This window comes from Corvus hawaiiensis, chromosome 26, assembly GCF_020740725.1.
Source record: "Corvus hawaiiensis isolate bCorHaw1 chromosome 26, bCorHaw1.pri.cur, whole genome shotgun sequence".
NCBI lineage: Eukaryota > Metazoa > Chordata > Aves > Passeriformes > Corvidae > Corvus > Corvus hawaiiensis.
This window is the reverse complement of record NC_063238.1, coordinates 33,859,693-33,886,368: the sequence shown is the minus strand read 5'-3', so window position 1 is coordinate 33,886,368 and position 26,676 is coordinate 33,859,693. Positions and strand designations below refer to the sequence as shown.

The following is a 26,676-nucleotide window of genomic DNA, read 5'->3' as shown; positions in this document are numbered from 1 at the left end:
AGTTTTCATATCTGGTACCTTTAGTGTTCCTGCAGTAGAAGTTGAATATTTTGTCCTGGGATTTTAATTCTCCTGGGATTTGTACCTCATCTGAAAATGAGGACAAGTGCAGTGTGCTCCACTTCATCAGAAGGATCTGGCAATGTGACCCTTCCTTGGGCAGAGTTTTAGCACCCTCTTCCTCTGCCTGACGCTCATGCTGGAGAGGGATCACAGGATATTCTCAGCCTTGCCATTTCTGGATACTTGTTTTTTGAACACAGATGTTTCGAGAAACCTGTCATCTCTGTTTTCCATTCCTGAGAGTGGATGAGTCTTTGAAATGAAAAGCACTCTGATTTTGTACTGTGTTCTCAGTTGTTATTTCTGTAAAGGCTTTGTTTATTTGGGAAAGATTTTAGTATGTGAATGTGCTCACACCCTAAAATGTTGCATTAAGCCAAATGTATAGGCTTTACAAAATGTGAGTTCTAAGCTGCTTTGTTTAACAGTAGCTGTTCTCTGAAAGTTTGTAGTCTAACGTCTTTAAATGTAGCCTTTTCTGTGAAAAACATTAATTCTGAAATTGATTATATTGATAATAGAGATTGTGTCTTTTTTAGAATACAAAAAAGCCCGCCAAGAGATAAAAAAGAAATCGTCTGATACACTGAAGCTACAGAAGAAAGCAAAGAAAGGTAACTTGCTTCATACTCTACTGTTAACAAGCTTCTGAGCTGTGCTCATTGACAGAGACTGAACAGTGATAGGACTTTCTACTGCAATAATTCTGCCACTCTAATGTATTCCTGGTACGTACTTGGGTACCAGGATACAATTACTATGTGTCATTTAAATCATGTTCTGAAGCTGCCTCTAATGTTCTTACACAAAAGCCTTAAAACTGTTTGTGCAAAGTCAATCATGTTTTAAAATAGAGCCCTTACTGCTAACTTTTTCTTTTTAGGAACATTGACACTCTTAACATGACTTGTGCAGATACTTGTAAAATTTTCTAGAATCTTTTGGAATAATATTAAAAAAGCCATTATGTAAATGTTCCCTAACTATTAACATTTCTCACTGTTCTCCCTTTTTGCCACTTTTCTTCTTTTTCTTTATTTTTAACAGCCTGTAATCTTCTACACCTTACCTTATTGATCAGAGTGTGAGAAGATAGCATGGGTTGTTACTGGGGGGGAGAGCACTTGGCAATCATAGAAAACTAAAGATGAGTGAGAAGAGAAAGGGACTTTTCCTGAAAGGCAGTTTGTTTCTTTTGGCAGCTCTGTTGCTCCTGTTGCTCTCCCACCACCACCTTGTCACAGGGGTTTCATCACTGTTTTGATGGAAACATGCGGCACTGCTAGCTGCAGCTTTGCCATCACTAAGAGTTTTACTTGGCCATGTGCAAACCCCACCAGGCTTTGGAATGATAGGGAGCTTGTACAAAAGACTTCCTGGTTCCCTTTCCTGTGCTGGGCTCTTCCCAGCTGGGTCAGAAGTGTTTGAGCAGCTCTCAGTCTGCAGGTTGCAACTTGTCCTTCCCCTCCTGCCTAAAAACTGTGAACCCAGGGACAAGCAAAATAAATGCTGGGGTGGGGAGTTTCTTGAAATTTTGAAATTGTATAAGTGTTACCCAGAACAGGTGAGCTGTCTAACTTTCCTTCCTAATAGGTGAGTCAATAATTACACTGGTAGAAAGCCACATGACTGGAAAACTGCTCTTGAATTTTAGCTGACTTTAGATAAGAGATGAGAAGAGATGAAAGCCAGCAAGAGGGAGCTTAGCTCAGTAGGTTCTGTGTGTCTGTCAGTTTAGTGTTCAAAATCAGAATGGTGATCATTAGGGGAACATGACTTTTTGAGATAAGATTTTATTTTTGGGTAATGCATAAATATGTTTCTCGTTTTGTATGATGAAATGTCTGACTTGAGACCAACAGGTTTAGAGAGTTTGTGATATTCCTTCCATGTCTCCTCCTGTCTCCCCACCTTTTCTAGTCTTATTTCTTGTCCTTGTGTGGTACAAACAACCCATCAGTGCACGGAAGGTGAGCACTGCGAAAAAAGCATGGAATGGTTTGGGTAGATGTCTGGGATCTGTGAAGAAGGAGCCATTTTTTAGCATGTTTCTATGGATTGACAGCTGTCTGGCTCCCTCTCCTCTTTATTCTGCTTCTGAGTGTTCAGTAAATCAGTCTGCAGTATTGAAGGAGGAGACATCATTTTCTGTAAAGTGTGAAGAGGAAGGAGAAGTACTTAAAAGCTGCTGGAAAAAAACGAACCCACTGTTCTCATACTGCAGATGCCACCTGCATCTGTCAGCAGTGGTTAAAGCAAGCAGACTTGGTCCTTGGATTTTCTAGTTTCATACCCCCTCCTCAAATATGAGCCAAGTCTCATGATGAGAGTCAGGAAACTGGTGTTTTGTCCTCCTTCAGGATTAAACATCCTTGAGCAAGGAGTGGAACAGGCCTCATTTTGCCATCATTACAGCAGTCATAATGTAATTGACGTTTTGTTTCTTTTTTTTTTTTTTTTATGTAATTCCCTTGCTTAATTTTGCTGTTAGGATATTCTTTTGGAGTTGTGGTGAAGGTGCTTTATTTCTGTGCTGTCCCCCTTGGAATTGCTGTCAGACTCATGGTGTTTGGTCCAGATCACAAAACCAATAGGAGTCAGGAGGGGTTTGAGTGTATGGGGCAGGTGGAAGAGCTGAGGTCTCACAGGTAGCCAGTACAGGGAAAAGCAGGAGCTGCAGTATTTTTGAGGAGCTGAGAGTTGTTCTCATGTCCACTGGGGAGGAGAGATGCAGGGAGGCCTTCGCTCATATGGCTGTGCGTGTGAATGCCCAAAGCTGTTGGCCCCAGCACGAGTGGACAGGAGGTGGGAGGAGGGTCTCCCTGCCTTCTTGCAAGTTATCTACAACACTTAAATGTAGAAGAAAAAAACAGGAGCAGATGCCTTTTCCCCTCTTTGTTGTTTTGATCCCTGTCTTGAAGAAATAAAGCTTTGGTCTGACTGCAGTGTCAAATGTTGTTGTGAAAATGTTTTTGTATGTACCCATCTTGACAGATCTGTTCAGTGTCCTGTGAGGTGAAGTATGTTGTTCTTGCTGCTACTGCGGAATAAAAAAATCATGATAAAGCTGCAGAAGTGATTCTGCTTTAGGGCACAAATGAGGTTTGAACTATGGGACAACTGTGCTGGCAGGCATGTGGCTGAGTGCATGAATGTCTTCCTGTGTCTTCAACTCTCCTGTTTCTCTGTTTCTCAGACATACTTTTTTTGTTCTGTTCTTCCTCAATCAGGACCTGTCCCTTTGATTTTTCTGTAAAGTTACTGACTCACCTATGGGAACTCTAAAACAACCAATTCATCCCCTTCCTAGCTCTTGTAAGAATACTTTTGAAATAACTTTATGATTATCTGTGGGCAAACAGGATGTTTGCTAAATTCTGGATTTGCTTCAATACTGTGCATGCTACTAAAAAGGTCCTTTAGGCTTATTCTGCTATTTCCCATCTGACCTTACAGGAAAGTGCTTTTCTTCTGTTTTGGGCAGAAGGAAACAAATACAACCCTCCACTTTCCTCATTTGTGTCATGGAAGTGGTGTCCCCTGGCCCTGACATGTTGGGCTGCAGAGGCTGTATCTCACAGCTGATGCTGCAGCATGCACAGCAGCTCCTTGCTCCTTGTCTGCATCCTGAGGACGTTTAGGAAGGAGGGTTGTGGGCTGCGTGGCTTGTCCTGGCAAGAGTACTGCAGGCTGGGCTCCCCACCTTGGTCTGAGGGGCCAAATACACGGGGGTTTGCCTCTTCCGTGGCTTGTGTGTGGTCTGTTTGTTCTTGTACCATGTGGCCCAGTTGAAAGTTCAGGCTGGGAATTTAAGATCATGTATTAGAAATTACGTTTGCGGAGTATGTTAATTGCAATAACGGTGTTTCCAAAGCTTGAAGTGATGGGGAAAACACCAAGCTTTCCAAACAAAACAAAAGGAAGTCCAGGGTCCTCTTTGGAAGTTTGCTAGGGTATTTTTAGTAAAGTGACACGACTGTGAAATGAAGGTCTTACATTTCAAAAGACCTCACAGAGAAAATTTTCACTCTATTTGTTGTCTTTAAATATCCAAAAAAAAAAATCCACCTGAAGCTAAATCTGTGTAGTCTTAAATAAGATCCTGGTGCACCTCCCAGATCCATGCAGTCCCTGAAGGTGTCATGGTGATCTTCAAGGTTCATCATTCTCCTTACACCCTTGTTCCCATGGGGAACAGGCCCCTAGGGCTTGTTGCCCACCCCAGCACTGAAACTTAACCTCTTGCTGAACAGATGAAGTTGTGTAGTGCATGGGATTGCAGACACCTTCTAAATTTCTCTTTGTCTTTAGGCAAACATTGGCCATCAGAAGTCAACCCAGCTAACCTGACTCAGCAGAATTATTATGCATATACTTAAAATAAATTCCATGTTTAGGTTTCTGCTGAGTCAGGGCCTCATACATGGATCCATAGCTGCTAGAAGCTGTTGTTGCTATCTTGAATCAGGAGAGAGTCAGCAGCTGTGGCTCTGCACGTAACCATTTGGCAAGGTTAACAAAGTGCATGATTCTTGAAGAAAAAAGGATCAAGTGACTAAATTAAAATATATCTAAATGTATGTATAAAATCCAGAGTGCACGTTTGGTCTATTTTCTGTATTTCAGCTTGGCTATTAATGAAAAAATAGACAGGTTTCCCTTCTGCATATAATAACATGACTGGTAGGTTTCATTTTCAGGTTCTTCATGTGACACTGGGTGAGCTTTGAGGAAAATGTTTAAATCCAAGTGGATATGTAAGAAGTTGTTGAATGTAACGCTCCCAATAATATAACACATGTTAATATGAAAACTGAGTTTTATCTGTCAGACATGTGTAGAAATTTCTGCAGAGTTCCATTAACATTCAGTACAACATTTCTTCTTGTGTCCCATCAATGTTGAGTAACCAAACTGACATTTTCTCCTTTTGAGTATGCAGCAGTTTTGGAAAGTGTTCTGTGATTCTAATGAAATTGAGATAATAGAACATGATTTTTATTTTACTGTAGAACATGATTATTAATTTACTGTAATACTGCCAAAAGTGCATTTTCTTCCTCCTCCTGGTTAGCAAAGATATGACCTCTTTGTGTTTTAGAGCCTTTTTAGCTATTTTTGTGTTATCCTCTGGTCTTTGTAATATTGTATTACTGCTCTCAAGGATGGTCATGCAAACCCCGTGACTCTAAATTAAAAAGCATAAAGCTCTTCAATGTAATTATAACTGAAGAATGTCTCAGTTCTTAAAGCAAGTGCTGACCTTCTCATTCAAGCACTTTGCACTCTTTCTGTACGTGGCACTTTCCCCATCTATAGTGGCAGGCTGGGGAGGGAGAATCCCTGGCCAGAGCCTTCCTCCCCCAGGAGGGAGCCTCATTCCTCTAAATTGATCAAGTGTGGCACAGTGACTGAAGTGAGAGCCAAAGCTCTGTTGAGTCAGTAAGATACAGCTCAGAAGGAGGAAAGCTAATGAGCAAATTATCTTTATCTGTTGCAGGGAAAGAATCCTGTGTGGATGAGGCCATGATGCCTGCAGGGCTCTTTTGGTGCGTTTTGGGGTTTTTTTCCCTGCAAGTTTATAATGCAAGCTTTCCTTAATAAAAATGCAGTGAAGACATGTTGGTAACTTGGTGACTGAAGACATTTCTTCGATTCACTTTCATTCCTTGAGTTTTGAAGGCCTCTTGGTAGTTCCCCTCTTTTTGACAGCAAGCCAGTTTTATTACAAAACTTTATTACATAAATTTTTTTAATTAAAACACACGTATCATAGTTAATCTTTTTGATGTTCTTCCACATTGCATCAGCAATTAGCTTTTCATTTAATTAACAATCTTTTAATGTAATTGCAGCAGAGGACATCAAAAAGTGCTGTGGTTACTCATACAGGACCCGCCTAGAGTTCTGCAGGTTTGAGTTCCCTCTTCCCTTCAAGGGAATGAGCTTTGTGCCACTTGACCAGGGTCTGGTTGTCTGTGTTGTGCACTTTTTCTGAAGCACGGGTTAACGTGTTCTCACTGAGGAGTCTAAACTGGTTTAAGTCTCTTAAAGTAAAACTGTATGGTTAATAACCAGGGGTTTAATTTGCGACAGCTCACCAGGATGCAAAACTAATGCGTTTGTCTTTATCAGCAACGGAAGAAGTCAAAATAGTCTAGTCCAAACTGCTCACTCTTGTCTTGGCGCTGATGATAATGTCTAAATTCTAGGAATGCTGGAATACCAGTTTGACTTTTTTTATTTTCCTTTCTGTGTCAATTTTGTGTCCTGCAATTTCTCACCATGCGTACCTGCCTGACAGCTGAGGCTCTGGGTAAGTCTCTGCCATGCTGTGACCCTGGTGGCTGGTTTATTGTAGCCTTTGCTGTGGCCTTTTTATGGTGTCTGGTCTCCACTAACTGCCTAGACTTTAATTTCTAATGGAACTAAAATATTGCCTAATCCTAATGAACAAACCATTTTTTGATTTATTTTCTTTTGGTATCTAATTGGAACACTATAAAAGAAGAAAACCAGTATTGTGAATAAACCTCTGGTTTATTTTAGAAAGGGATTAACGTGGACAGATAAGTCTTGTCACAGTTGGGAGAGAAGTTAAATGGAATAGACATGTCATCAAGGTGATGTTCAAATAATTGAGTATCTTATTGTTAATATGACTTTTAAAGTCTAGAGCCTGAAGTCCTTAATGTTGGTCTTTGCAACTTGTGATCCAGACTCCCTTTTTTTTGAAAATCGCATGCATCTTTCTTACCTGATAGGTAAGAAAACACTATATTTACTTCATGCTGGGGAAAGGGTTGGAATTCAGCATCACAGTTATCTCCTGTTGCCTCATCACATCTCAAATGTGTTTAAATTGGGGTGCTGTTTCAGCTGTTTTGCAAGTTTAAAGTGGCTGCCTTGAGATCTCGTTGTGAATGAAGCATGGTGTTTCTGAATCTGAGCAAAGTACTCATACCTGCACTTGTAAGTGTAGTGATGTAGGTGTTGCCTTTGGGAGAAGCCTGGATTGATTAAATTGGGAAGCTCTCAAACGAGGCACCTCCGCTGGGCTCCTGGAGCTGGGCCTTGTTGAGCCCTGCCGCTTGTCCCCAGTTTTTGAAACCACATATTGTAGTTTTCCTGGTTTGTAATTCAGTCAAGAAATGTCATTTGGCAACTTGTAGCTTTTCTGTTAAGGCAAAACTTTGTACTTTCGAACATGAGCAGCTGACTCCAGTAGCCAACAGAAAGGCTCAGATTTGGTTTCTGAAGGAGTCAGAAGTTAAATCCCAGTTATGAGGTTTTTCACCTTTCCATAAATGGTGGCAGAATTCTTCTGTTCTCAGCACAAATCCATATCAGTTAATTTGTTAGCTTTACTATGCAGAGCTTAAAGGAGTTGTTCATCCTGGCAGCTGAAGCAGGTGTGCTCTTGTAAGGAAGGTGGTTTGGGAATGACTGACTCGGAGCCTGCTTTGGTTTGTACAAGTAGAGGTGTACTCAGCATTGTCTCTCATACAGTGTAAATTCTGCCACTGTCAAGTGTCCAGTACTGAATATTCAAGTTCTGTGCAGATGCTTTAAAAAGTCTTTATGTGAGAACATGGAAAATAGTAATTTCACCAATATTTGCTGCACTGCATTGTCAATAACAACAATAGCTTCACCAGTCTGAGTTGCACAGAGAGAATTTAAAAATTATTCTACTTTGGTGTTGCTGAGAGTTTTGCTAGTTTACATTGTCTTTTAAAATACAGGCATGAAATAGGGTTGAAAATTAGATTTGCCTTTTCCTTTTTCCCCTAATATTTTTCCTTTACTAAAGTTCTGTTTGAACAATAGTTATTGAAGGAATTGCATGAGGCTTTCAGCCAGGATTCACGCAAAACCCTGTAAAATTAAAATGCAAATTCTATTGCATGTTGGTCCTTTAAAGCCCTTGCATGTCATGGTAATGATGTAAAGCACCTGCTCTGAGGGTAACATATTAATAAGCCTGTCCTTGAAGTAGCAGCAGATTCATGTTATTTTTGATGGGAAGCAGTTCAGCTCCCTGCACATGATTAGCTCCCACTTGCCTGTATCCAGCAGCAGGTCACCAGGCTGTTGGAGCATGGTGCTGTTGGAGAATTCAGTCCACAACTTCTGATCTTGCATTTCTGCTCCTTTCTGCATCACCAGAGCTCCACTTTGAGAAAGGCTGGATTTGAATTCCTTTTCAGTGTTCAGATTGTTGACTTGTTCTGGGTGCAGCCAGACATGCTCTGCAGAACCATCCCTACATCCTGTTCATGTCTGGCTGGTTGTAGACCAGCGACCTGTGACTACAATGGATGCTTTGACATCAGTCAGCTGTCGCTGATTGCTGTGGTGGGTCACTCAAACCTGCCTGCAGCTGGAGTAGTAGTGTCCTTCCAGGTGCACTTTTACAGCTGCTCCATGATAAGATTGTTCTGGAACTATCTTATATCATTGTAGTAGTTGTGTTGGTTTGGAAGTGTTTTGGAATATATAACCTAAAGGCCAGAGAATGTGGGCTGGAGGAAATAATCACTTGCTGATGTTCCTTATGAAAATGTGCCTTACGAGCACAGCAAAAATGCTGCAATCAGAAATACTGCCTTGGCCAATTAACCTTCTCCTTATGGTTCAAGGGGAAAAGAACTGCATTGCTCTCCCGTGGTCAATATTCCCTTCTGAGATAAGTAGCAGATTCAAATCAGTGGAGACCCAAGGTGGCTGAGGTGGAAAGGTGGTCAGCAGTTGGCCTTCACACCTTTGGTGTTCTCTGGGTGTAGCAGTGCTGTCGAGGGGGGTTATGCTCTGCTCTGCTTAGCAAAAGAAACTGACAGAGAGTTCTCATCCCTCAAATTCCTGAGGTGAGTGCAGCTGGTGATTCAGGGAGTAGGAAGAGCTATGCCTACTTTCAAACAATTTGCTAGATTGATGTCTGCATTGTGGAGCTTTCAAAGGATGTTGATAAAGCTTTCCTCCTCCTAAAAGATGAGTTATGAGAAGTCACCAGGAGAGAGCTGTATTCATCTGTAAACATCTGACTTCAGAGCCTCATCTAAATGATTCACCTGAGCTTGTTTCCTGCTCTGAATTATACCCAAGACAGCTTCTGTGTTTTCACAGACTACCCCAATGCCCCTGAGTATAAAAACGGGTCTGTGAAAATACTGGTGAGGAGGTGGTGTGTCTGTTACTGTACTGACTCACTGGAAGAAGTAAAATGGGAATTTTGTAGAGGTACAGAGGATGCTGGAGAGTGGTGCAGTTTTACACTTGCTTTGGCCAAAGGGTTAAAATAGCAGCCTGAACCTTATCCTCATAACTTTGTTGAATTGAGTGGATTACACAGGTGCAAATGTGTTTTATTCTTGCCCCAGGTTTTGGCTGCTCTTGTTTCTCTGGTCCAAGATGTGGTGTTCTGAGGTCTACATAAAGTACCAAAACTCACTGTAATTGAACCCACTTTGTCAATGGAGTCCAGTTGCTTTTAAAGTGTGTGTTCTCTCACTGCATAGGCAAATGCATTTAACAAGGATTTATTGCATTATGTGCATGATCGTATGGTGGAGCAGCTGAATGTTTATAGCAGTTCTCCAGTGCTGAACTAATGAGTATGTGATTTAGTTTGCAGCTAATATAGTTTGCATTTGGTACATCCATGGTAGTGAGCCAGTGTCGAGGCTTGAACAACAGGAGATTATTTCACCCATTGTAGTTCCAGGCAGCACTCAAAAAGGGCCTGAGCAATGATGCAAGTTTCTATCTCATAAAGTATTTGAAAGAAGAACTCCAGAGAAGTATAAAATGTTTAACCACTGCATCTGATATGGCAGAGTGTGGGGAGGGCCTGAAATGTACAGAATGGCCTTGAAGGAGGAAGGCCCAGTTTGTTTCCTGAGGGTGGCAGACAAAAAGGCACAAGACCTCAAGGGAGATACCCAAGGCTCTCCTATAACTTGTTTCTGGTAGATACTAATTTTGATGGAGGAGGCAGATGACTGGACCTTCAGAGTCTGTTATTCTTAAAGTTATTTACTTCCAAACAGTTTTATGACCACATTAGAGCAGCCAGACTGATCTGCAGGATCAGACACTGCTGGAAGTTTGGTACCAGTGGCCTTGGCGGTGGCCGTGTCCATGTTGCACTGCATGTGATTCTTCCAGAATCCAGTGTAGAGCTCTGCATGTGGGTGTCAGTGCAGTTTTATCTCGACTGTGTCTAACTCTGTACAGAGGAGATTTGGATATATCCAGCCTGTAATGCCACTAAGCCAGCATGATTCTATTTGCTTCCATCACTGCTCTCTTTTCCTGCGGCTCTTGGCTGTGCAGGGGAGGTGATGGCTTTGCCTTGCTCTGGAGTATTAAGGAAATACATGTGATAGTAAGGCAAAGGTTTTTCCTTTGTAACCCTGACATTGAGTCATCTGCATTGTGTACTACACACATCAAGAGACGTTTTTCTTCCTCTTGCTCATAGCTTTAAATTCTCCATGCAGAAAGGTTATTGTCCAAAAAGATTGATTTTGGGTAGCTGCTTGTAACTCACCCACCATTTTTTCAGTGTTATCTTCCTGGTAGTTAAATTGCATGTGATGGGATTTCTGGGAGATTTGCAACAAATTTATACAACTGAGGTCCTTTAAAATATTAGGGGCGTAAGCTGCATGAAAACATCTTGCAACTGCAACATTATTGGTTTTAGTATGTCTAAGCAGCAGCTCTTCATTCCTAGAGGAATATTTTTTTGGCATGATGCAGTGTAAGCAGTCAATGCAGAATAAGGTTGCTTAGCTGTCACAGAAAGTTTTGGTATTATGAGTTGACTGTAATTAGCACAGTGAAGCTTTTTAATTTCAAAACACTGAAATTTTATTATTTCCATTGACATATATTGGACATTTATATATATATATTAATAACCTGTGTTGAGAGGTTTGGTTTAGTTGGACTCTGGAATGAAGAAAACTGTTTCAGCAGTTGGTTTGTGCAGAGTACTGGACTCAGTGGTCCAATGATCAGTAACATGTCCTTAATAGCATCTTGTATAGGAGATTGATTCATTCATTTAGTGGCTCCACAAAATTCTCATTAGGACCTTGTTAAGCACAAATGCAAGAAGGAAGAGGAACACATCTGGGTGAGTGATTAATACTCTCCCAGTTAGTAAGATGTTGGTTTTCAGCAAGGAGGATGTGAAGAGTTTCTACAGCTAATGCTTTGAGAAAGTCCTTACTTAAAATGCTGTCTTTGGCTTGTTGAAACCTTTTGAATTGAGCTGGATTTCTATTCTGTGTAAAAGGAGAAGTAATAAATGCTTTGAAATGCTTGATTTAATTGGGGGGGGAGGGAGGGAATCCTTACTAATTTGAATTAAGGGAAAATGCTGGTTAAGATTTGAATTGCAAAAGCACAATCCAGCAGCGGTGCTGGCTGAAAATAATGTCATCTTCTGTGGAGAGGCACAGTTTTGACAAAATGTACTCTTGATTGTTTCCTGCATACAGGACGGGGTGACATTCAGCCCCAGCTGGATAGTGCTTTACAAGATGTCAATGATAAGTACCTGCTGCTTGAAGAAACCGAGAAGCAAGCTGTCAGAAAGGCTCTGATCGAGGAGCGTGGTCGATTCTGTGCTTTCATCTCGATGCTGCGCCCTGTGATCGTAAGAGCTCTTCGTTTTCAGTCAGTACAATTCACAGATTAGATAAGTGGCCAAAAGCCTCTGAAGAGAGCATCTCGTTGTGTCTTAGGAATGAGTTTCTAGAGCCAAAATTTAGCCTGTGTCTCTGTCTAGCAAGTGGTGAGAGTTGGGACCTTTCTTGTAGGCACTCAGAGTAATTCAGCAATGGGAAACACTGAATACCTTCAAGGTGACTGACGGGTAAACAATGGGCACAAAGACTGAAGTCAGTTTGTGTTCTCTATGCATTCCAGCCTGAGACATTGCAAATGCAGTTTTTTCCACTGTTTTTCTTCTAACATCACATTTTAATATAAATCGTTCTTACTCCTACTCCAGTGCTAGGACTGATAAATGTTTCAAGACCTCCCCTGTGTATATAATGACATTACCTGACAAATTGCAGGCTGCTTCCATGCAGTTTTCTGATAGCTCCTTTCCTTCTACATGACAGTTTTTCAGCTCGTTGGAAAGGTTTGAGTAAATTTTCATCATCTCAGGTTGTCTGAAGCCTGACAAGGAATTATTCGTGGCTCTGCACAAGCGAGGTGCATTTCTGAAGGGTCACCAGTGTACTGGGAAAATGTTCCCAGTGCTTGTTTACAAAGAGCATCAGTCTCAACAGGAAACCATAGTTAGAGAAGTAGGAAAGTCATGGCTGAGCAGGAGGAGGTGGATTCCAGACTCAGAGGACCTGGAAGAAATGGTAACTAAGGAATTACTGTGGTAGTTTACAGTGCAGAAATCATCATCTGAGTTAGCTGTCGATATAATTTGAGCCATAATCAATCTCTGTATTAATGCTCTGTACCTGTATAATTCCTTTAACTTTATCAAAAACTATGAATTTAACCCCTGTTTACACTCAAGCTTAAAATTGTTAGGGCACATTAGTGAGTATACATAGAAGAGTTACGTATTTGTCAAGTGCAGCAAAACTGACACTTTTTCTGAAGATGTCACAAAAAGAAGGCTGAGACTTAACTTATCTTGTTAATAAGAGAAAAAATTTCTGGGCCTCAGAATTTATAGCAATCTTAAAGTAGTTACAGAATCCTAAATTAATATTTCAACCTTTTGTAATTACTTAATATGCAAAGAAAAAGCAGCTCCACTGGGCATCTCCCCAGTCATCAGCAAAATGAAAAAGGTCATACATTGTGTTACAGGTCTGATTTTTAAAACCAAGGCTCTGGTTAGCCTTGCTCATTTTTTCTTTTCAGGAAGAAGAAATATCAATGTTAGGAGAAATAACCCATTTACAAACCATATCAGATGACCTGAAAAGTCTCACCATGGATCCACACAAATTGCCATCCTCAAGTGAACAGGTTAGCTCTTGTTACCTGGCAAACATTTTATTTGTGGCTTGCACCACTTTTCCTTTTGTGTTGTGAGGAATATTGACTACTAGTGTTTAGTGGCTTAATGTGATGTTTTGTAGAAGCTTTACTGCAGCAAGGTCATTTTTAACATGAGCAATTTTTAAAAAACCGTTTTGTTTTGAAAATTTGTGTTTAGGGGCTGAGTGCCCCTGAAATACTTGGTGAGACCAGAATGAAGTGGTAGCAGTAACACTCTGAAGGGTATGAGGATGCCTGATTTCTGCGGAGAGTGTATGAGAAATGAGTGTCATCTCCTTGTCCTACGTTTGAGCATCCCTGTCTTTTTGTAGTCACAAAATTGGTGGGGTTGTGTAGCTTGATGGAGTCTGACATATGAGCATTTTTCCATGCTGTCCTTAAAATGGATAGGAAAATGTGTGTCATTAAATGAATCCAAATAGGACATTTTTCTCCAAGCCTGCTGTGTGAACGCAGCTTTTTTGTCATACTTTAATCACCTTGTCATTGACCTAGAAGTGCAAAGTGTTGTGGTTGAATACTAGATCTTCAATTAATTGTTTAAAATGTTACAGTACTTCAACTCAAAGGCTGTAATAATTTTTTAAGTCAAAACAAACAAAACAGACAAAAACCAGAAAAACTTCCTTAATGCAAAAAATAAATCTCCAATTTACTTTTTAAAGATTTTTTTCCATTCAAACCTGAACTTTCCCTCTGTGGTGGCAGCCTTAGTATTGAAGTATCATAGTACCAGGAGGGCCAAGGATGAAACCGACTCTCCAGTGTGATAAAGCGTAATTTTGGGAGAGAACTGAGATTGAGTCAATTGGCACTGATCGTTTGTAGCAAGGATGAATGTTGTATGACAAACAGATGCTTTCTATTAATAGAGGGAAAATATTTCCACATCCTTGATGCTATTGATTATCTTTCATCAGGTAATTTTAGATTTGAAAGGTTCTGATTACAGCTGGTCTTACCAGACTCCTCCATCCTCTCCCAGTACTACCATGTCCAGAAAATCTAGTGTTTGCAGGTAAGTCAATTGGTAATACCTGGTTTTTAACCTGTTTGGGGGCAAAGGGGGGAGGCAGGTTCAGACTGTGATACGGATTTGTATACATTCTTAAATCTTAAATAACAAGTCTTACTGAAACAGTCCCTCATGGTCTTCATTCATTTAAGTGTGTGCTGGGAATATTAAAAAGGATGGGCATGACTGAACAACTTTTGAACTCAAAACAACTCGAAGATGCTTTTGATTCAGTTCTCTTGAATCCATTTTGGGTCAACGAGCAGACTGTACTGATCTAAACTCTTAGATTGTTCATTCATAATTTCCTTTTCTGTTTTTCATGTGATGGCTTTTTAGATTATTCTAAGTAGCTGTTACTAGTCAGTAAGTTAAACTGTTAGAAAAGGGAAAACATCCTTGGCAATTGCCCTATCAGTCTGGTAGATGGAAATGCTTTTTTGATACAAGTTTTATTGACTGTTTAATGCTGTCTAATGCTGTCCTGAAATATGTTGAAACACTGGATTCTGTCTGTGCTTTCTCTGTAAAAACTGTTTTCTCTCATAAAAACAGTTTATTAGCATGTTGCCCCCATATCCTGGTGTCTACATTTACTCTTTCCTTTTACTGAAAAGGAAGATGCCCTGTTGTGTATTCTGCTCAACACGTCTCTAGCTGCTCTCAAATGATTACCTTTCAGTTTGCTTTATGAATAATGTACTACAGGTTCCCTGTGTATGAGCAAAGTTACCTACAGCATGTCAGAGCAAGTGAACACAACTTCCATGTACCTACTTGTCTCTGCATGCAGATATATATAAAAAAATTCAGAACTTTTATATATATATATATATGCGAAAATGTGCATATTTAGAGCAATGAGCACAGGCTTAAAGATGCAATATCCTGAAGCTGTAAAAGAAAATGGCAAAAAATACCTCAAAAATTCATCATGTCTTCCTAATCAATTTAATCTTTTTGTATGGTAAAAACCTGTATGGCACAGACTGGTGTGTGTGGGTAAAATACAGCAGAGCTCCTCTTCCTCTGCTCCACGCTTCCTTGTGCATCTCCTTTGTATGTGCCATTTGTGTACAGGAGGTGCAGGCCTTACCCATGTATCCTTCAGAGCCATCCCTCAGGCCAGGCTCCTGCCAATGGAGCAGGAAGCTGCCTTCAGGTTGGTGCATCCTGCTAGTCCTGCTCAGCCACCCCAGCAGGAGATTCCAAAAGCTCCCACAGTGTGGCTGGCATGTCCTTACTGTCATGAATGGATTCTGAGGATTAAAAATCAATCTCTTTCTTTGAAAAATCACATTGGTTTTTTTTCGTGGTTATTAATTTGGGGGTTTAATTCTATGGTTGTCCTATTAACTAAAGCTCCATACCCAGCAGCTTGGCTTCATTCTGTGTGCTGTCACATGTTTTTATCTGGTAGGAAGCCTTCAAGTGAGCAAAATGAGTCCCAGGTACTCTGAAGTGTGGGGGGTTGGTGATACTTTCAGAAGTCTCACACTTTGTCCTGCTGGCTGTCTCCAGCAGCATGTCTAGAGGCAGACTTTTAGATGCACTCCAGTGTCTTTGGTCCTCCTGCTAGAAATCACATTGGATATCTGGGCCAAATGTAAGTCAGGAACAGGAGAGAACCATCAGCAGACAGTTTTTGAGCAAGTGCTGTGCGAATCGTAGGGAGGGCATGTAGTGATTCCTTCATCCCTAGCCTGAGTTTGAAGTCTAAGTGATTAAGATTTGATCATTTGAGTGACACTGAAGATAAAATGCCATTTTCTCTCTGGTCGCCAGGGATACTGCAGCTGCTTATGGTTCTTTACTGATATATATGTGCGTATATATATATTTTTTTAATTTGTCAACATTTTTCTTTTCTGGTTTATGCTGCCTGTTGCTAGAGACATGTGGAATGTTAATTGTACTGTATATGGGTCTCTCCCCACCCCTCCCTTGTGTCTTTTCCTCTCCCCTTTCCTTTCTCTGTTCCTTTTGTCTCTCACAGCAGTCTGAACAGCGTTAACAGTAGTGATTCCCGGTCCAGTGGCTCGCACTCGCACTCACCTAGTTCACACTATCGCTATCGCAGCTCCAATCTGCCTCAGCAGGCACCCATGAGGCTGTCCAGTGTGTCCTCCCATGATTCTGGATTCATGTCCCAGGATGCTTTCCAGTCCAAATCGCCATCCCCCATGCCACCAGAAGCACCTAACCAGGTACGTGCAAGCATGAGAACAAAAACCTGAGTGTGAGCTGGACTCTGTAACTTGGCTCACCTTTCAGAAACAGGATCTGATGTGGTTTTGGGGTACCTTGGAGTCAGTTTAAACATTGAGGGTAAGGTTTGTCTCAGTGCATTTCATTTATCCAAAAGCTGGGCCTCTAGCAGGAGTGATTTATGCTGCTTTTGCAGTTAGCACTGAAGAAAGGGATGAGTCACTCTTGGATGATTTAGTTTTCTCTCTGGCCCTGGAGGGAGCCTCGATGCCTAACTTTTAGATAAATACAGGCAACAAAGGGCAAGAAGTCCCACCTTGTAGGAGGGAATAATATTCACTTTACCCACTGAGATTACCACTTAATATGCTGCACAGGTTGCAAGTGGTTAATATCTGGTGGCTCTTTGCTCTTTAATGGGGACATATTGATGTCAGAACAGCCTTTTGACAGCCATAGTACTGATACTGGTGGCTTTGGCGTCAGAGAGACTTACTTCATTCCTCCCCTGCAGAGGATCTGGGATACTCTAAATGCTACCAGCATTATCATATGGAATTGGTTTTGCCATTTTTTATGACACCCATTTCTATGGATAGACTTGCATTTTGGACTCTCAGTTAAGCACCTTGCAGAAATAAGGTTTCTGCATGAAAATGAGAGGTGTTCTTAATTCTTTTTGGAACTCACAAGAAAGGAGTATTTGTATAGTAATATATGATAACATCCTGAAGCCAGTCAAACTAAGAGGATTTCACTACAAATATAAGCAAAACTTCTCCTGAGCATTTTTGGGTCTGCAGAAGGAAATTGCCACTCTATTTGTTCATTACATCGTTCCTCTAAAAACTCGCTGGCCATCTGCAGGCAGAGGTTTGCAATGCTCCATGGCCTGTATCTTCCAGCACCTGAATTCTCTTTGCTGCTTTTTTTTTTTTTTTTTTTAAGAAATCACACAGCGACTGTAATATTTTTAAACAAGGCTGAATTGCCTTCTCACATTATAAATCCCTTTTAAAATCTTAGCTGCAAACTGAAGTGAACCTAATGTCCTGGGTGTTACTCACTTTAATACACCCTGAGGTCACTGGAGAAGATTGTCTTTTACTTTTAAAATGTAGTTGCACTCCTTTTCACATGTTAGAGAGTAGGTAGTTCTGTAGGCATGGTTGGGGAGTGTTAATCCTCATAGTCAGCAAGTGTTAGTGGTTATCAAGTGTCACCTGCCCGTGTAAACTACCCTAGACCACCTTTGATAGCACACAGATCCTTGCCTTCTGCAGAACATTTAATAAGTAGTACCCTTAGAGAAATTTTTAAGGTATCATCCAAAACAACACTGGTTCATTTAGGCTTGGAACACATTCTCAAGGGAAGTTCAATGGTTTTTAAATACATTTACTTTACTCATTTTAATAGAAATGCTTTCTTTTCAAATGATACCTTTTCTGTCCCCAGTCTGGACACATCAGCTTTTTTTTATAGATTACATCCTGAAGAACTTTGTGCACACTAATAAAATGAATGTTTTGTTTAGATTGGCTATGGCTAACCTAAGTGAAATGCAAAAAAGTAAATGAGCAATAATAAAGTAAACTGGAATAGTAACAAGGTAAGGAAGTTGACTTTTAAGATAGATACATCAGTTACACGTGCTAGCATCATCTTTGGTTTTCATAATATTCACTGCATAAAAGGGCAGTAATCCACATGATGATGCTGTGTTTGCAGACAAGGATGTAACTTTGCAATTGCTCTTAGCATGAAAAAAACCAACACCTCTCTTTGCAAATTCCCTTGTTAAGCAGAGGAGAGAACTTAGGCTGGTATCAGGTGGCAGAACATCCTGAAAGTTGATGGGAGTCATGCTGATTTACACCAGCTAAGTTCATATGCTTTCACTTCATTTTAGAAGCTGTCCATAAGGTTGCAAACTGATCCAAGCATCACTTGAGCTATTCATGAGCTGTGGAAGGCTGCAGCAGTGTGACAAGTGTAGTGTGTTGGTATAACAAATGGGTATGTGCTCTGTATGTCTCTGGTTCTGTTTACCTTTACGCAGAGGAAAAGGTAACAGATCATTGCCTGGCCGCTTCATCTTTGCTTAAGTGTCTTGCTTTCTATGTTCAGCACTAAGTAAATTGTGTGTGTTGTGCTGACAGATAACTGTGACTGTGAGCTGACCAGCAGCTGTTCAGTAGGCAGCGTTACCCCGTGTTGTGTGTCTCTAACCAACTGACAGATCTCCCTGTGGGGCTGTGCTTGGAGCATCGGTGCTGGGTGGGGAGGAGGCTGCTGCTCTGTCTCAAACACTGATGTTGTTGTTTCTAGTAGTGACACTGAGGAGGCAGAAAAGCAAGCTCTGGAACCAACAAAGGAAATTAAAAGCTGTATATCTTGTGCAGGTGGACACTTTGATGATGTTTCCTAGCTACATGCTGTGGCATATGCTGGATCAACAAAGCCCTTTTTGTTTAATAATGAATTCTAGAAAAAAAAAGTAGAAGGGGGCTATGTAAAATTCCCATATTATAGGAATGTGAGTATATGAGCTATGTGAAGCTATTACATATATAAGCTCACCTACATTTTAGACAAGCGTTACTGAAAATTAAACTGAATTTCCTCAAAATCACGTGTGGGGGGGTGGGGAGTTGGTGGGAATCTCAAACAAAGAGTAACTGGCGATTGAAACAAGATACAGACTATACCAGAGGAGAGATCTCTGACAAAATGAAGACTGCTTTCCAGCCTGTAGTTGTTAGTAAGAGTAGTAAGTCTTTACAATTATCACACTTTGCATAGAAGATAGGAAAAAAAGCAGTTATAAAAACAGACTCTGCCCTTTCACTGGTGTGTGAGGATCACCTTTCTGCAGCATTGCTGGGAATAAAAGTGTTATCCTGTAGCATGTGGCTGTACCTGTGGGAAGGTCACTGTAAAAGGCTTTAATCATAATTAAAGAGGGACATTTGGGCTTAGCTGAACAGCTGGAAAAGCATCACAGGTCTCTTTCAGGAGTGGAGCAGTTTCTTTAAGTGCCAGATGTAAGGTCAGCCATGGCCAACATGGCCCTTGGCACGCAGTGACCTCATGCAAAGCCCTTCTGACAGACCTGCTGGGAGCACAGAGTGGCTTTTGGATAGATGCTGGATGTGACTGGTGCTGCTAAACCCACTCATGCCCTGTGTAGTAGACAAACTGAGGCCTGGGAGTATCTGTGATCAAATGATGTGATAGTAGTATAGTGATGTTTGATTCTGGGGATGAAAGTAGTAGGATCCGCTGGATTTGAAGTGAACAGTTGGATTTTATAGGCTGCTTGTGACTTCATGGAGATGAAACCAAAGGGAGACAAAGAAGCAGGTGAAGATAAAAAAGTTGATGTGCTGTCAGACAGCAGAGAGATAAGTATTGTTAGAATGCTCTGGAAAGCACTTTCATTAACAGTGATGTAGGGGGAAACTGAGTGTGAAGTTGCTTCTGCATGTACAGGTTATAAAGCTGAAAAAATTTTGCTTTTGAGGAGATTCCATTGCTTGAAATAGCTGCAAGTTAGAATAGGGGAAATAAATTGTTACAGCTATTCTGTTTTCCATTTAAATTAAGAAATGCTTCCAGATCAGACCTTAAAAAAACCACCCCCAAAAACAAACAAATAAAAAAAAACCCCACCAAAAGCAAACAAACAAAACAAAAACCAAAATCAACTCCAAACTGAAATGCATCTGTAAGTTATCACCAGATATTAGTTTCTCCTAAAATTCCAAGTTGTTTCCCCACAGTTTGTCCCTGACTAGAAAGAAGGGTCAGTAGAGACAGATTCCTGGAAATGAGACAGTTTGAGGAGGTGACCTTGAGTTACTACCCAGAGCTTTTTGAAAAGTAGCTGAGACCATCTTCCAGTGACTCTAGAGGGACATTGGACCATGCTCATCATTAGGATTTGGTCTCCCTGGAAACCCTTGTCCAGGAAGCTCTTTCTCCTATTTGAGAAAGGGAGAGGGTTAAGAAAGCAGTGCTATGTTTGAATGGAAAACATAGCAAACAAAAGATGCAAGTAATCCAAGATAACCATGGTCCTTTTATAGGTTAGTTGGACAGCAGATGGAAAATGTAATTGTACAGTCCAGTAGCCCAAAAAATCTTTTTTTTATATCCCTGCTGGAACTCATGCATACCACACCAAGTAGCAGGCCACTATCCAAGAACAAGCCATGGCTCATCTCAGAGACCAGACACCAAGCTGCACTTGTACAAATGTACATTTGGGGCACTACTTGTCACTGCAAAGCACGGTTTTAGCTTTATAGTGTTAACTTTAAGCTTTTCGCAGAAGAGATGGTTTTAGAACAGAGCAGGACTGCCATTATTTCAGCTGTGGGAAAAAAATGGCTAAAGTGGAAGAACTGATTTTAAAAACTATTCAAACAAAAATTTTAAAAAGGAATCTACTAAAACAAGTTGAAAACATCTGCTTGTCAAATTTCTCTCACCATGGGGTGGGGAAATTGCAGAATTTGTAGAAATTACTCTGTAGAGCAGAAATTGCTCTGCTCTGTGTGTGTGGTCCCAGGAGAGGTTGTGCCAGGGAATGTGCATCTAGAACAAGCACTGCAGAGTCTAAGGATTCTTTGTCCAAGCAGTAGCTGTGCAGTTTCTGTTTTCACTCCCTCATGTACTTTATGCTAAGAAGTGATGGGTGGTCTGTGCTTCCCACACCTGGGTCCAGCCATTCAGGACTGCCTCTCCAGTCTGATCCAAGCATCCTTTGACCTGCTGCCAGTCATGTTTTCCTTATGCTTTTCCTTCAGGAGTTCAGTTTCTTCTGCCTCCCTCTCCATTGTTTTCTCGCTGTTGGAATCCTTTTGTAGCAAGACCAGAGGTTCCCTTTCTCTGTGCTTTGCAAGTGTCTGAAGACAAGGAGAGCCTGTTTCTGTACCATGACCTCTTGCATTTCCTTCACCTTTCAGGATGTTTTCCCCATGACATCTTGGTTCCGCCTTTTTCTAGCTTTTCTTGCTGAAAATGGACACACTGAATTAATGGGAGAGTCCTTTTTGTCATCTTCTTATTCCTTGCTTTGGAGGAGTCACTTTATTGCAAAAATAAGTTCATCAATTCCAGTGGTTTTTTCCCCGTACACCAAGTAAATGGAACAATTCTTTGCATCTTTAGAATCTGCATTTTTGACCTTTTTTTATCTATTTGCTACATGCATCTTGGTAATAAACCCCATCTGTGAGCTATTTCTACCATTACTTGACACAATCTTGTGAAATTTCTGTCTTGTAGACACAAATAGTGTATTAGATGCAAACTCCCAAGTTCTTAGTTGTCGCCCTTGGGGCATCTGTAGAAAACAAGGTAGCATGGGAGATGCCATGCTTGGAACTCAGACCCTTAACTGTCCGTCCTGCCATGTGCAGAGTATGCAGACCCAGGAGGGTCATTTGAGCCGTAAGTAGGAGGTTTCAGACAGCATTTTCTGTAATTACATTTTTCTCTCTTGGTTTTTTCCTGGCCAGACCATAACACTAGTGTGAGTATTCTCATGAGGCTTCTTTTGCTGAGGTACCTGGAATGTCAGGCAGAACTCTGGAATTTAGTGTAAAAGCTAGTTTTCTATAATGAATTTTTCTCTAGGGACAGAGGCAATAGTCTCATCTCCATTTAGTGCACCTTGCTTATGTCTGATGGCAGTCCTCTGCAGCTCATCTTTGTCAGTATTGTTATTTTTAGAAGCTTTTCTCCTGTAAAAGGACTTGGATAAATCAAGAATGTGACAAGTTCCTCTAGATATCAAGCCACTGCCTCATCAGGTACCCCACTTTCAGTGCTCTCCTTAACAGCCATGTGTCATTTGTTGCTGTTCCCTCTGTTCTTACCTTTACCTCAACTCTTACTGCCCTTTGAATATAAGCCTTGTTAGGTGACATACTTGTACCCTAAACATGTTTGACAGGTCACCTGCAGATCTGATCTCATGTCAGCATAGGGTGGGATCAGTGTTACTTATATAAAATACTCTGTCACTCTACATGCTTTAAAAAATTTTAACAGCCTTTGCAAAATTTCACTTAAATCAGTTTATCAGTAAGCTCAAGATGCTGATACCATGTTGACTTCTCAGCTGCCCCAGTACTCTTCACCAAAATCCTTATGGTGACAGTGTTCTATCCTGCGAGACCTACATCTCCTTTTACTCAGGCAGCTTGGCTGTACATTACCCATATGTAGCTCCTGGTGAGCAGTGAGACAATTTGTGGGTGTTAGGAGTATTTGCTTCTCTGCACTGCCTCATATCCAGCTGTCCTTCCATTGCAAACTCACCCCAGATTTTACCTAAGGTTAACTCGTGAAATTTTATTTCAGGTGAGATTTCCCTTCCTTTTCAACATGTTATTCCTTGAAATCTCTGTCTTTGCTACACAAACTTGATAAAAGAGCACATTCTCTCTGCTGTCATAAAACACCTTGGATAGACTTGTTTCACAGGTCCTTGGGTACTAAACGGTGAATTGGTCTTGCTACTATTGAATTTCTGACAGTGAACAGAGCTCAGTACTGCCCTGACAACTTGGCCAGTATTCTTGACCATTTCCAAGGTCTCGATGAGACCTGGATGCACATCCCTACAGAGTAGGATGCCACTTCCAAGGGGGAGATGTGGAAGAGCATTGTAGTTGGTAAAATGGTCCATGTGGTTATTCCACTTGGCCTTTGCGTAGTTGGATTAGATGCTGTTGTAGAGGTCTGGCAGCAGCAAAGGTACATAAAGGTGTGCACTGAAAATTGGAGAAGTTCCTAGATAGGAGCAAAATGTTTGATGTGTTCAGTGGACATTTTATGTCCTGCATTTTCCTTCACTCTCCATTGAAGCCCCTGGTATTTTCTGTCTCTGCTGCTAGGAGAAAGCAGGTGGCAAGCACATGTCACCACTTCTGCACTCAGCAGAGTGCATGTGCCTTCCTGCTGGCTGCTGGGTAGGAGGGTTTTAGTCAGAGTGCTTTTGGTGTATGCATCCTACCTGCAGAGGCACATGCATACAGGTCATGCACTTTGGAAACCTCCAGTTTTGGTAAGTATCACTTCTTTCTCTGTTCCATAATACTTGAACTCAGACGAGCTTTTCACAAGCACTTGGCAGATCAGAATATATGAGAACTTGTGAATATAAGTGACATTTGCTACTCCATGTTTTAAATCTAAAGTTTGTGTCTTTGAAGTACTGATGATCTGCTTTTCTGTATAAATCATTTGTCTCAGTACATTGCATGTTTGGACCACAGGTGCCCTAAGCTCCCCCAGCTTCTCGCTCTGAGACAGCAGCAGAATTGAGACACTGAAATTGTAATGAGGAGTTGAGATCACTGCCTCAATTCCCTCATTCCTAAGTAGTGTGGCAAGTTCTCGCATTAAACAAATGGCTTATTTTTTTTTGTAGATTTCCTGAACATTAGCAATAGTTTTGAGCAGTTTCTAATTGATTTTTAAAATCCTAACCCTTTGCTTTTCTCATCCTTCCCTCTCTCCTGTGTGTCTCTGTGTATGTGCTTTTTGTCTTTTTGTTTGTGATTTTTTTTTCTTTTCTGGTGGCTTGTGTATACCTTTCCCTGCGTTGCGGTGCTGTTTTATGCTGCAGAATTCGTCCAGCTCTGCCTCTTCAGAAGCCTCTGAAACCTGCCAGTCAGTGAGCGAGTGCAGTTCCCCCACCTCAGTCAGCTCAGGCTCCACCATGGGGGCTTGGGCCTCCACAGATAAGGTGAAAAACTTCATCTCCAAGACGTACAAACCTATTAGCTCATTATCCAAACTCTGCAACATTTGGACAAAAAAAAACTCTGTGCATGGGTTGCAGTCAGGATTCCTCTTGGTGAAGATGAGAATAGGAACTGTTGCACACTCCCTTGGAAATTAATCTGTTTGAATAAAAACCACAATTGCCTTTAAACTAGCTACTAGGAGAAGCTACAAATTGGGCATTTTACAGAAGTAATTTTCTAAGAAAAGCTCATTCTCCACTTTTTCTACTCAGAGAGATTGTGGAATGCTGCCCAGACCCAGCTGTTTGCCTGACAAAAAGCACCTTCCCCAGGTTGTGCTGTTTGTGGCTTCTCCCCTCTCTCCCCTTAGGTAGCACACATTACACTGAGTAATGGGAGGTTGTTTTTTGGCCAAAAAGGAAAGCAAAATACACATGGTTGGAACAAATTACATGGGATACACTGAATTGGGGGAGGAAGTGATAGCAGTCTCCTTTCTCATCTGATAAATCCTTGCTGTTGGTTTTAGTTGTTTTTTTCTTCCATATCATCACACAGCCAGAACACGTCATGTTTGAAGGCTGTATGCTTTTCCCCTCTGTCCAGCTACACAGACTAAATACCACTTAGGCAAATGCCTTCAGGATTGGAAAAGTTCTGGTTTTATTTCAGCAGTCTGCAGGGTACCTAAATTACAAAGGCTTTTTCACAGTGTGCTGCTTTCATGGACAGAAGGCAAAGCTGCTCAGCCTGGAGACAATGACCGCTAGATTGATGCCTGAAATTTGTTATAGATAACAATTTTCAGGCAATCTCACTTCTGAACCAAACGTTGTATCAATTTTCTGGTTTTTATTCGCAGTGAATTGAAGAGCTTCCTTTCTTTTGTTTTAAGATAGAGATTTTCTCCCTAGAACATCAGTCACAGTGTATTTTCGTATTCATTCTGTTTATATTAATTTCTCTGTTTTTGTTTTTATTTGTTTCATTTCCAGTTGTCTAATGGGTTTTATCACTGTAGTTTATCAAGTGACCCATCCGTAGCTTCAGTTGGTGCAGGTCCTTTCCCTCATTTCCCGCCTGTCTCCCGCGCGTGGACTCGGGCTCCCTCAGCCCTCCTTCCAGACTACGTTCATTATTACACCATTGGGCCAGGCATGTTACCATCATCTAAGATCCCTAGCTGGAAGGTTTGTGTTCCTTTTGTTGTGGCAGTCCTCACCTCCTCATACCAACAGCATGCACACGGCAGTTGTTGCTCCCTTTCAGTCCATGTAATTACTGGTTGATTTGCTCTGTTTGGTATCACTCTGAATGGGCACTGCATGGTGAAAATCAGACCTAAAATCCGGTTGTGGGTATTTCTGAATGACCTTGTGTGTTCTGGCACCAATTAAAAGATATCAAAGCTGACAACACCTAGGTAGGAAGGAATAGTTTAGATTGGGAACACTGGTGAAAGCACTCTGTGCTCTGTTCAGGGGGAAAAGAGCTTATTTAGCACTATCAAAGCACTCACTTGAGCAGGGAGGGGCATCCAGTTGTCTTAGTAGGACCATACATTGGACGCCCCAACCTTCTCCCTGTGGCTGGGCCCTTGGCTATAGGCAGGCACAATCTCCTAGATCCAGCTGGAGTGGTTTAAGAAGGTGCTCAGCACCAGGTGAACCCAAGTGGTGACTGATGATTTACTGCCACAGACTAGAAGTGCTCACCCAGCTCGTTTTGCTCTCTTGGGGAGACCACCAAAAAAGAGTGCAGTAACATCTTCCAGTTGCTCCAGCTGGATCTGCAGGGATCTTAACTTGGCATCAGAACACGTCTGCTCTACTAGAGCCTCAAAGTCCATCCCTGCCAGGAGGTTCCCCTGGGAGACTCTGCCCTAGAGCAAGGGAAAAGGTCTTCTTGTCTGTTGCTTTGCATCTTCAGCAAGGCTGATGTGCAGTCAGCCGTAGCTGTGCAGATTTTAAGTGCCTGTGGATGGTTATATAATACTGCTTATGCACCACGGGACCCATGTATATATGTCTAAATTGAGATACCTTGTTACAGATCCCCCTAATCTCTCTCTCCAGCAGCTGGAGACTCTTGCGGTACACACAGGGTGGCCACAGTGGTCCTGGGGCTTCAGAGTCATTTGTTGTGTCTCTGTTAGAAGCACTTTCCCAATATATTTCACAGCAAAACACTTAGAGCAGAGACACAGTTATCAAGGCAAAGCAGAGTTTCGTATGTGTTAAAAAAACCAAAATACCTGTCCGTACAAGGGGATATGTCAGTTCAACTGCCTTGCACTTCTCGTTCCTTGGACTGAGACACATCAAGAGCCCACAGTGTGGTTTTAGCCCGTCATTCATTGTCTATCAGAAGGCTATGGGAGGCTGCCTAGCAGGCAGCTGAGAGGGTGTGGGGCCCATTCGCATGTACAAATTTTTTCTTTCATTTTTAAAGCAGCCTTTGTCTCAGTGAAGGAAAACTGTTTTAGGACTGGGATTGCCCCTGAAGCAGCTGGCAGTGGGGGAGCTGCTGCTTAGCACTGGTTCTGCATCCCAGCACAGGTCACAGATCAGTCCA

At 41.5% G+C, this 26,676-nt stretch overlaps 1 protein-coding gene across 21 annotated transcripts in view; it reads left to right on the top strand.

Moving 5' to 3' along the window:
• Window positions 1–26,676, top strand: part of MTSS1 (MTSS I-BAR domain containing 1) — a 128,003-nt gene that overhangs the window by 95,880 nt on the left and 5,447 nt on the right. For 6 of the 21 annotated variants that reach the window (XM_048286215.1, XM_048286222.1, XM_048286214.1 and 3 more), the window contains exons 7-14: window positions 603–677; window positions 6,368–6,379; window positions 11,574–11,731; window positions 12,973–13,080; window positions 14,034–14,131; window positions 16,125–16,335; window positions 23,982–24,101; window positions 25,098–25,292. In XM_048286215.1, the coding sequence (XP_048142172.1) occupies window positions 603–677; window positions 6,368–6,379; window positions 11,574–11,731; window positions 12,973–13,080; window positions 14,034–14,131; window positions 16,125–16,335; window positions 23,982–24,101; window positions 25,098–25,292 (977 nt within the window). The remainder of the gene's footprint in view (window positions 1–602; window positions 678–6,367; window positions 6,380–11,573; window positions 11,732–12,972; window positions 13,081–14,033; window positions 14,132–16,124; window positions 16,336–23,981; window positions 24,102–25,097; window positions 25,293–26,676) is intronic. The other 15 variants (XM_048286232.1, XM_048286220.1, XM_048286218.1 and 12 more) reach the window with 14 other exon arrangements.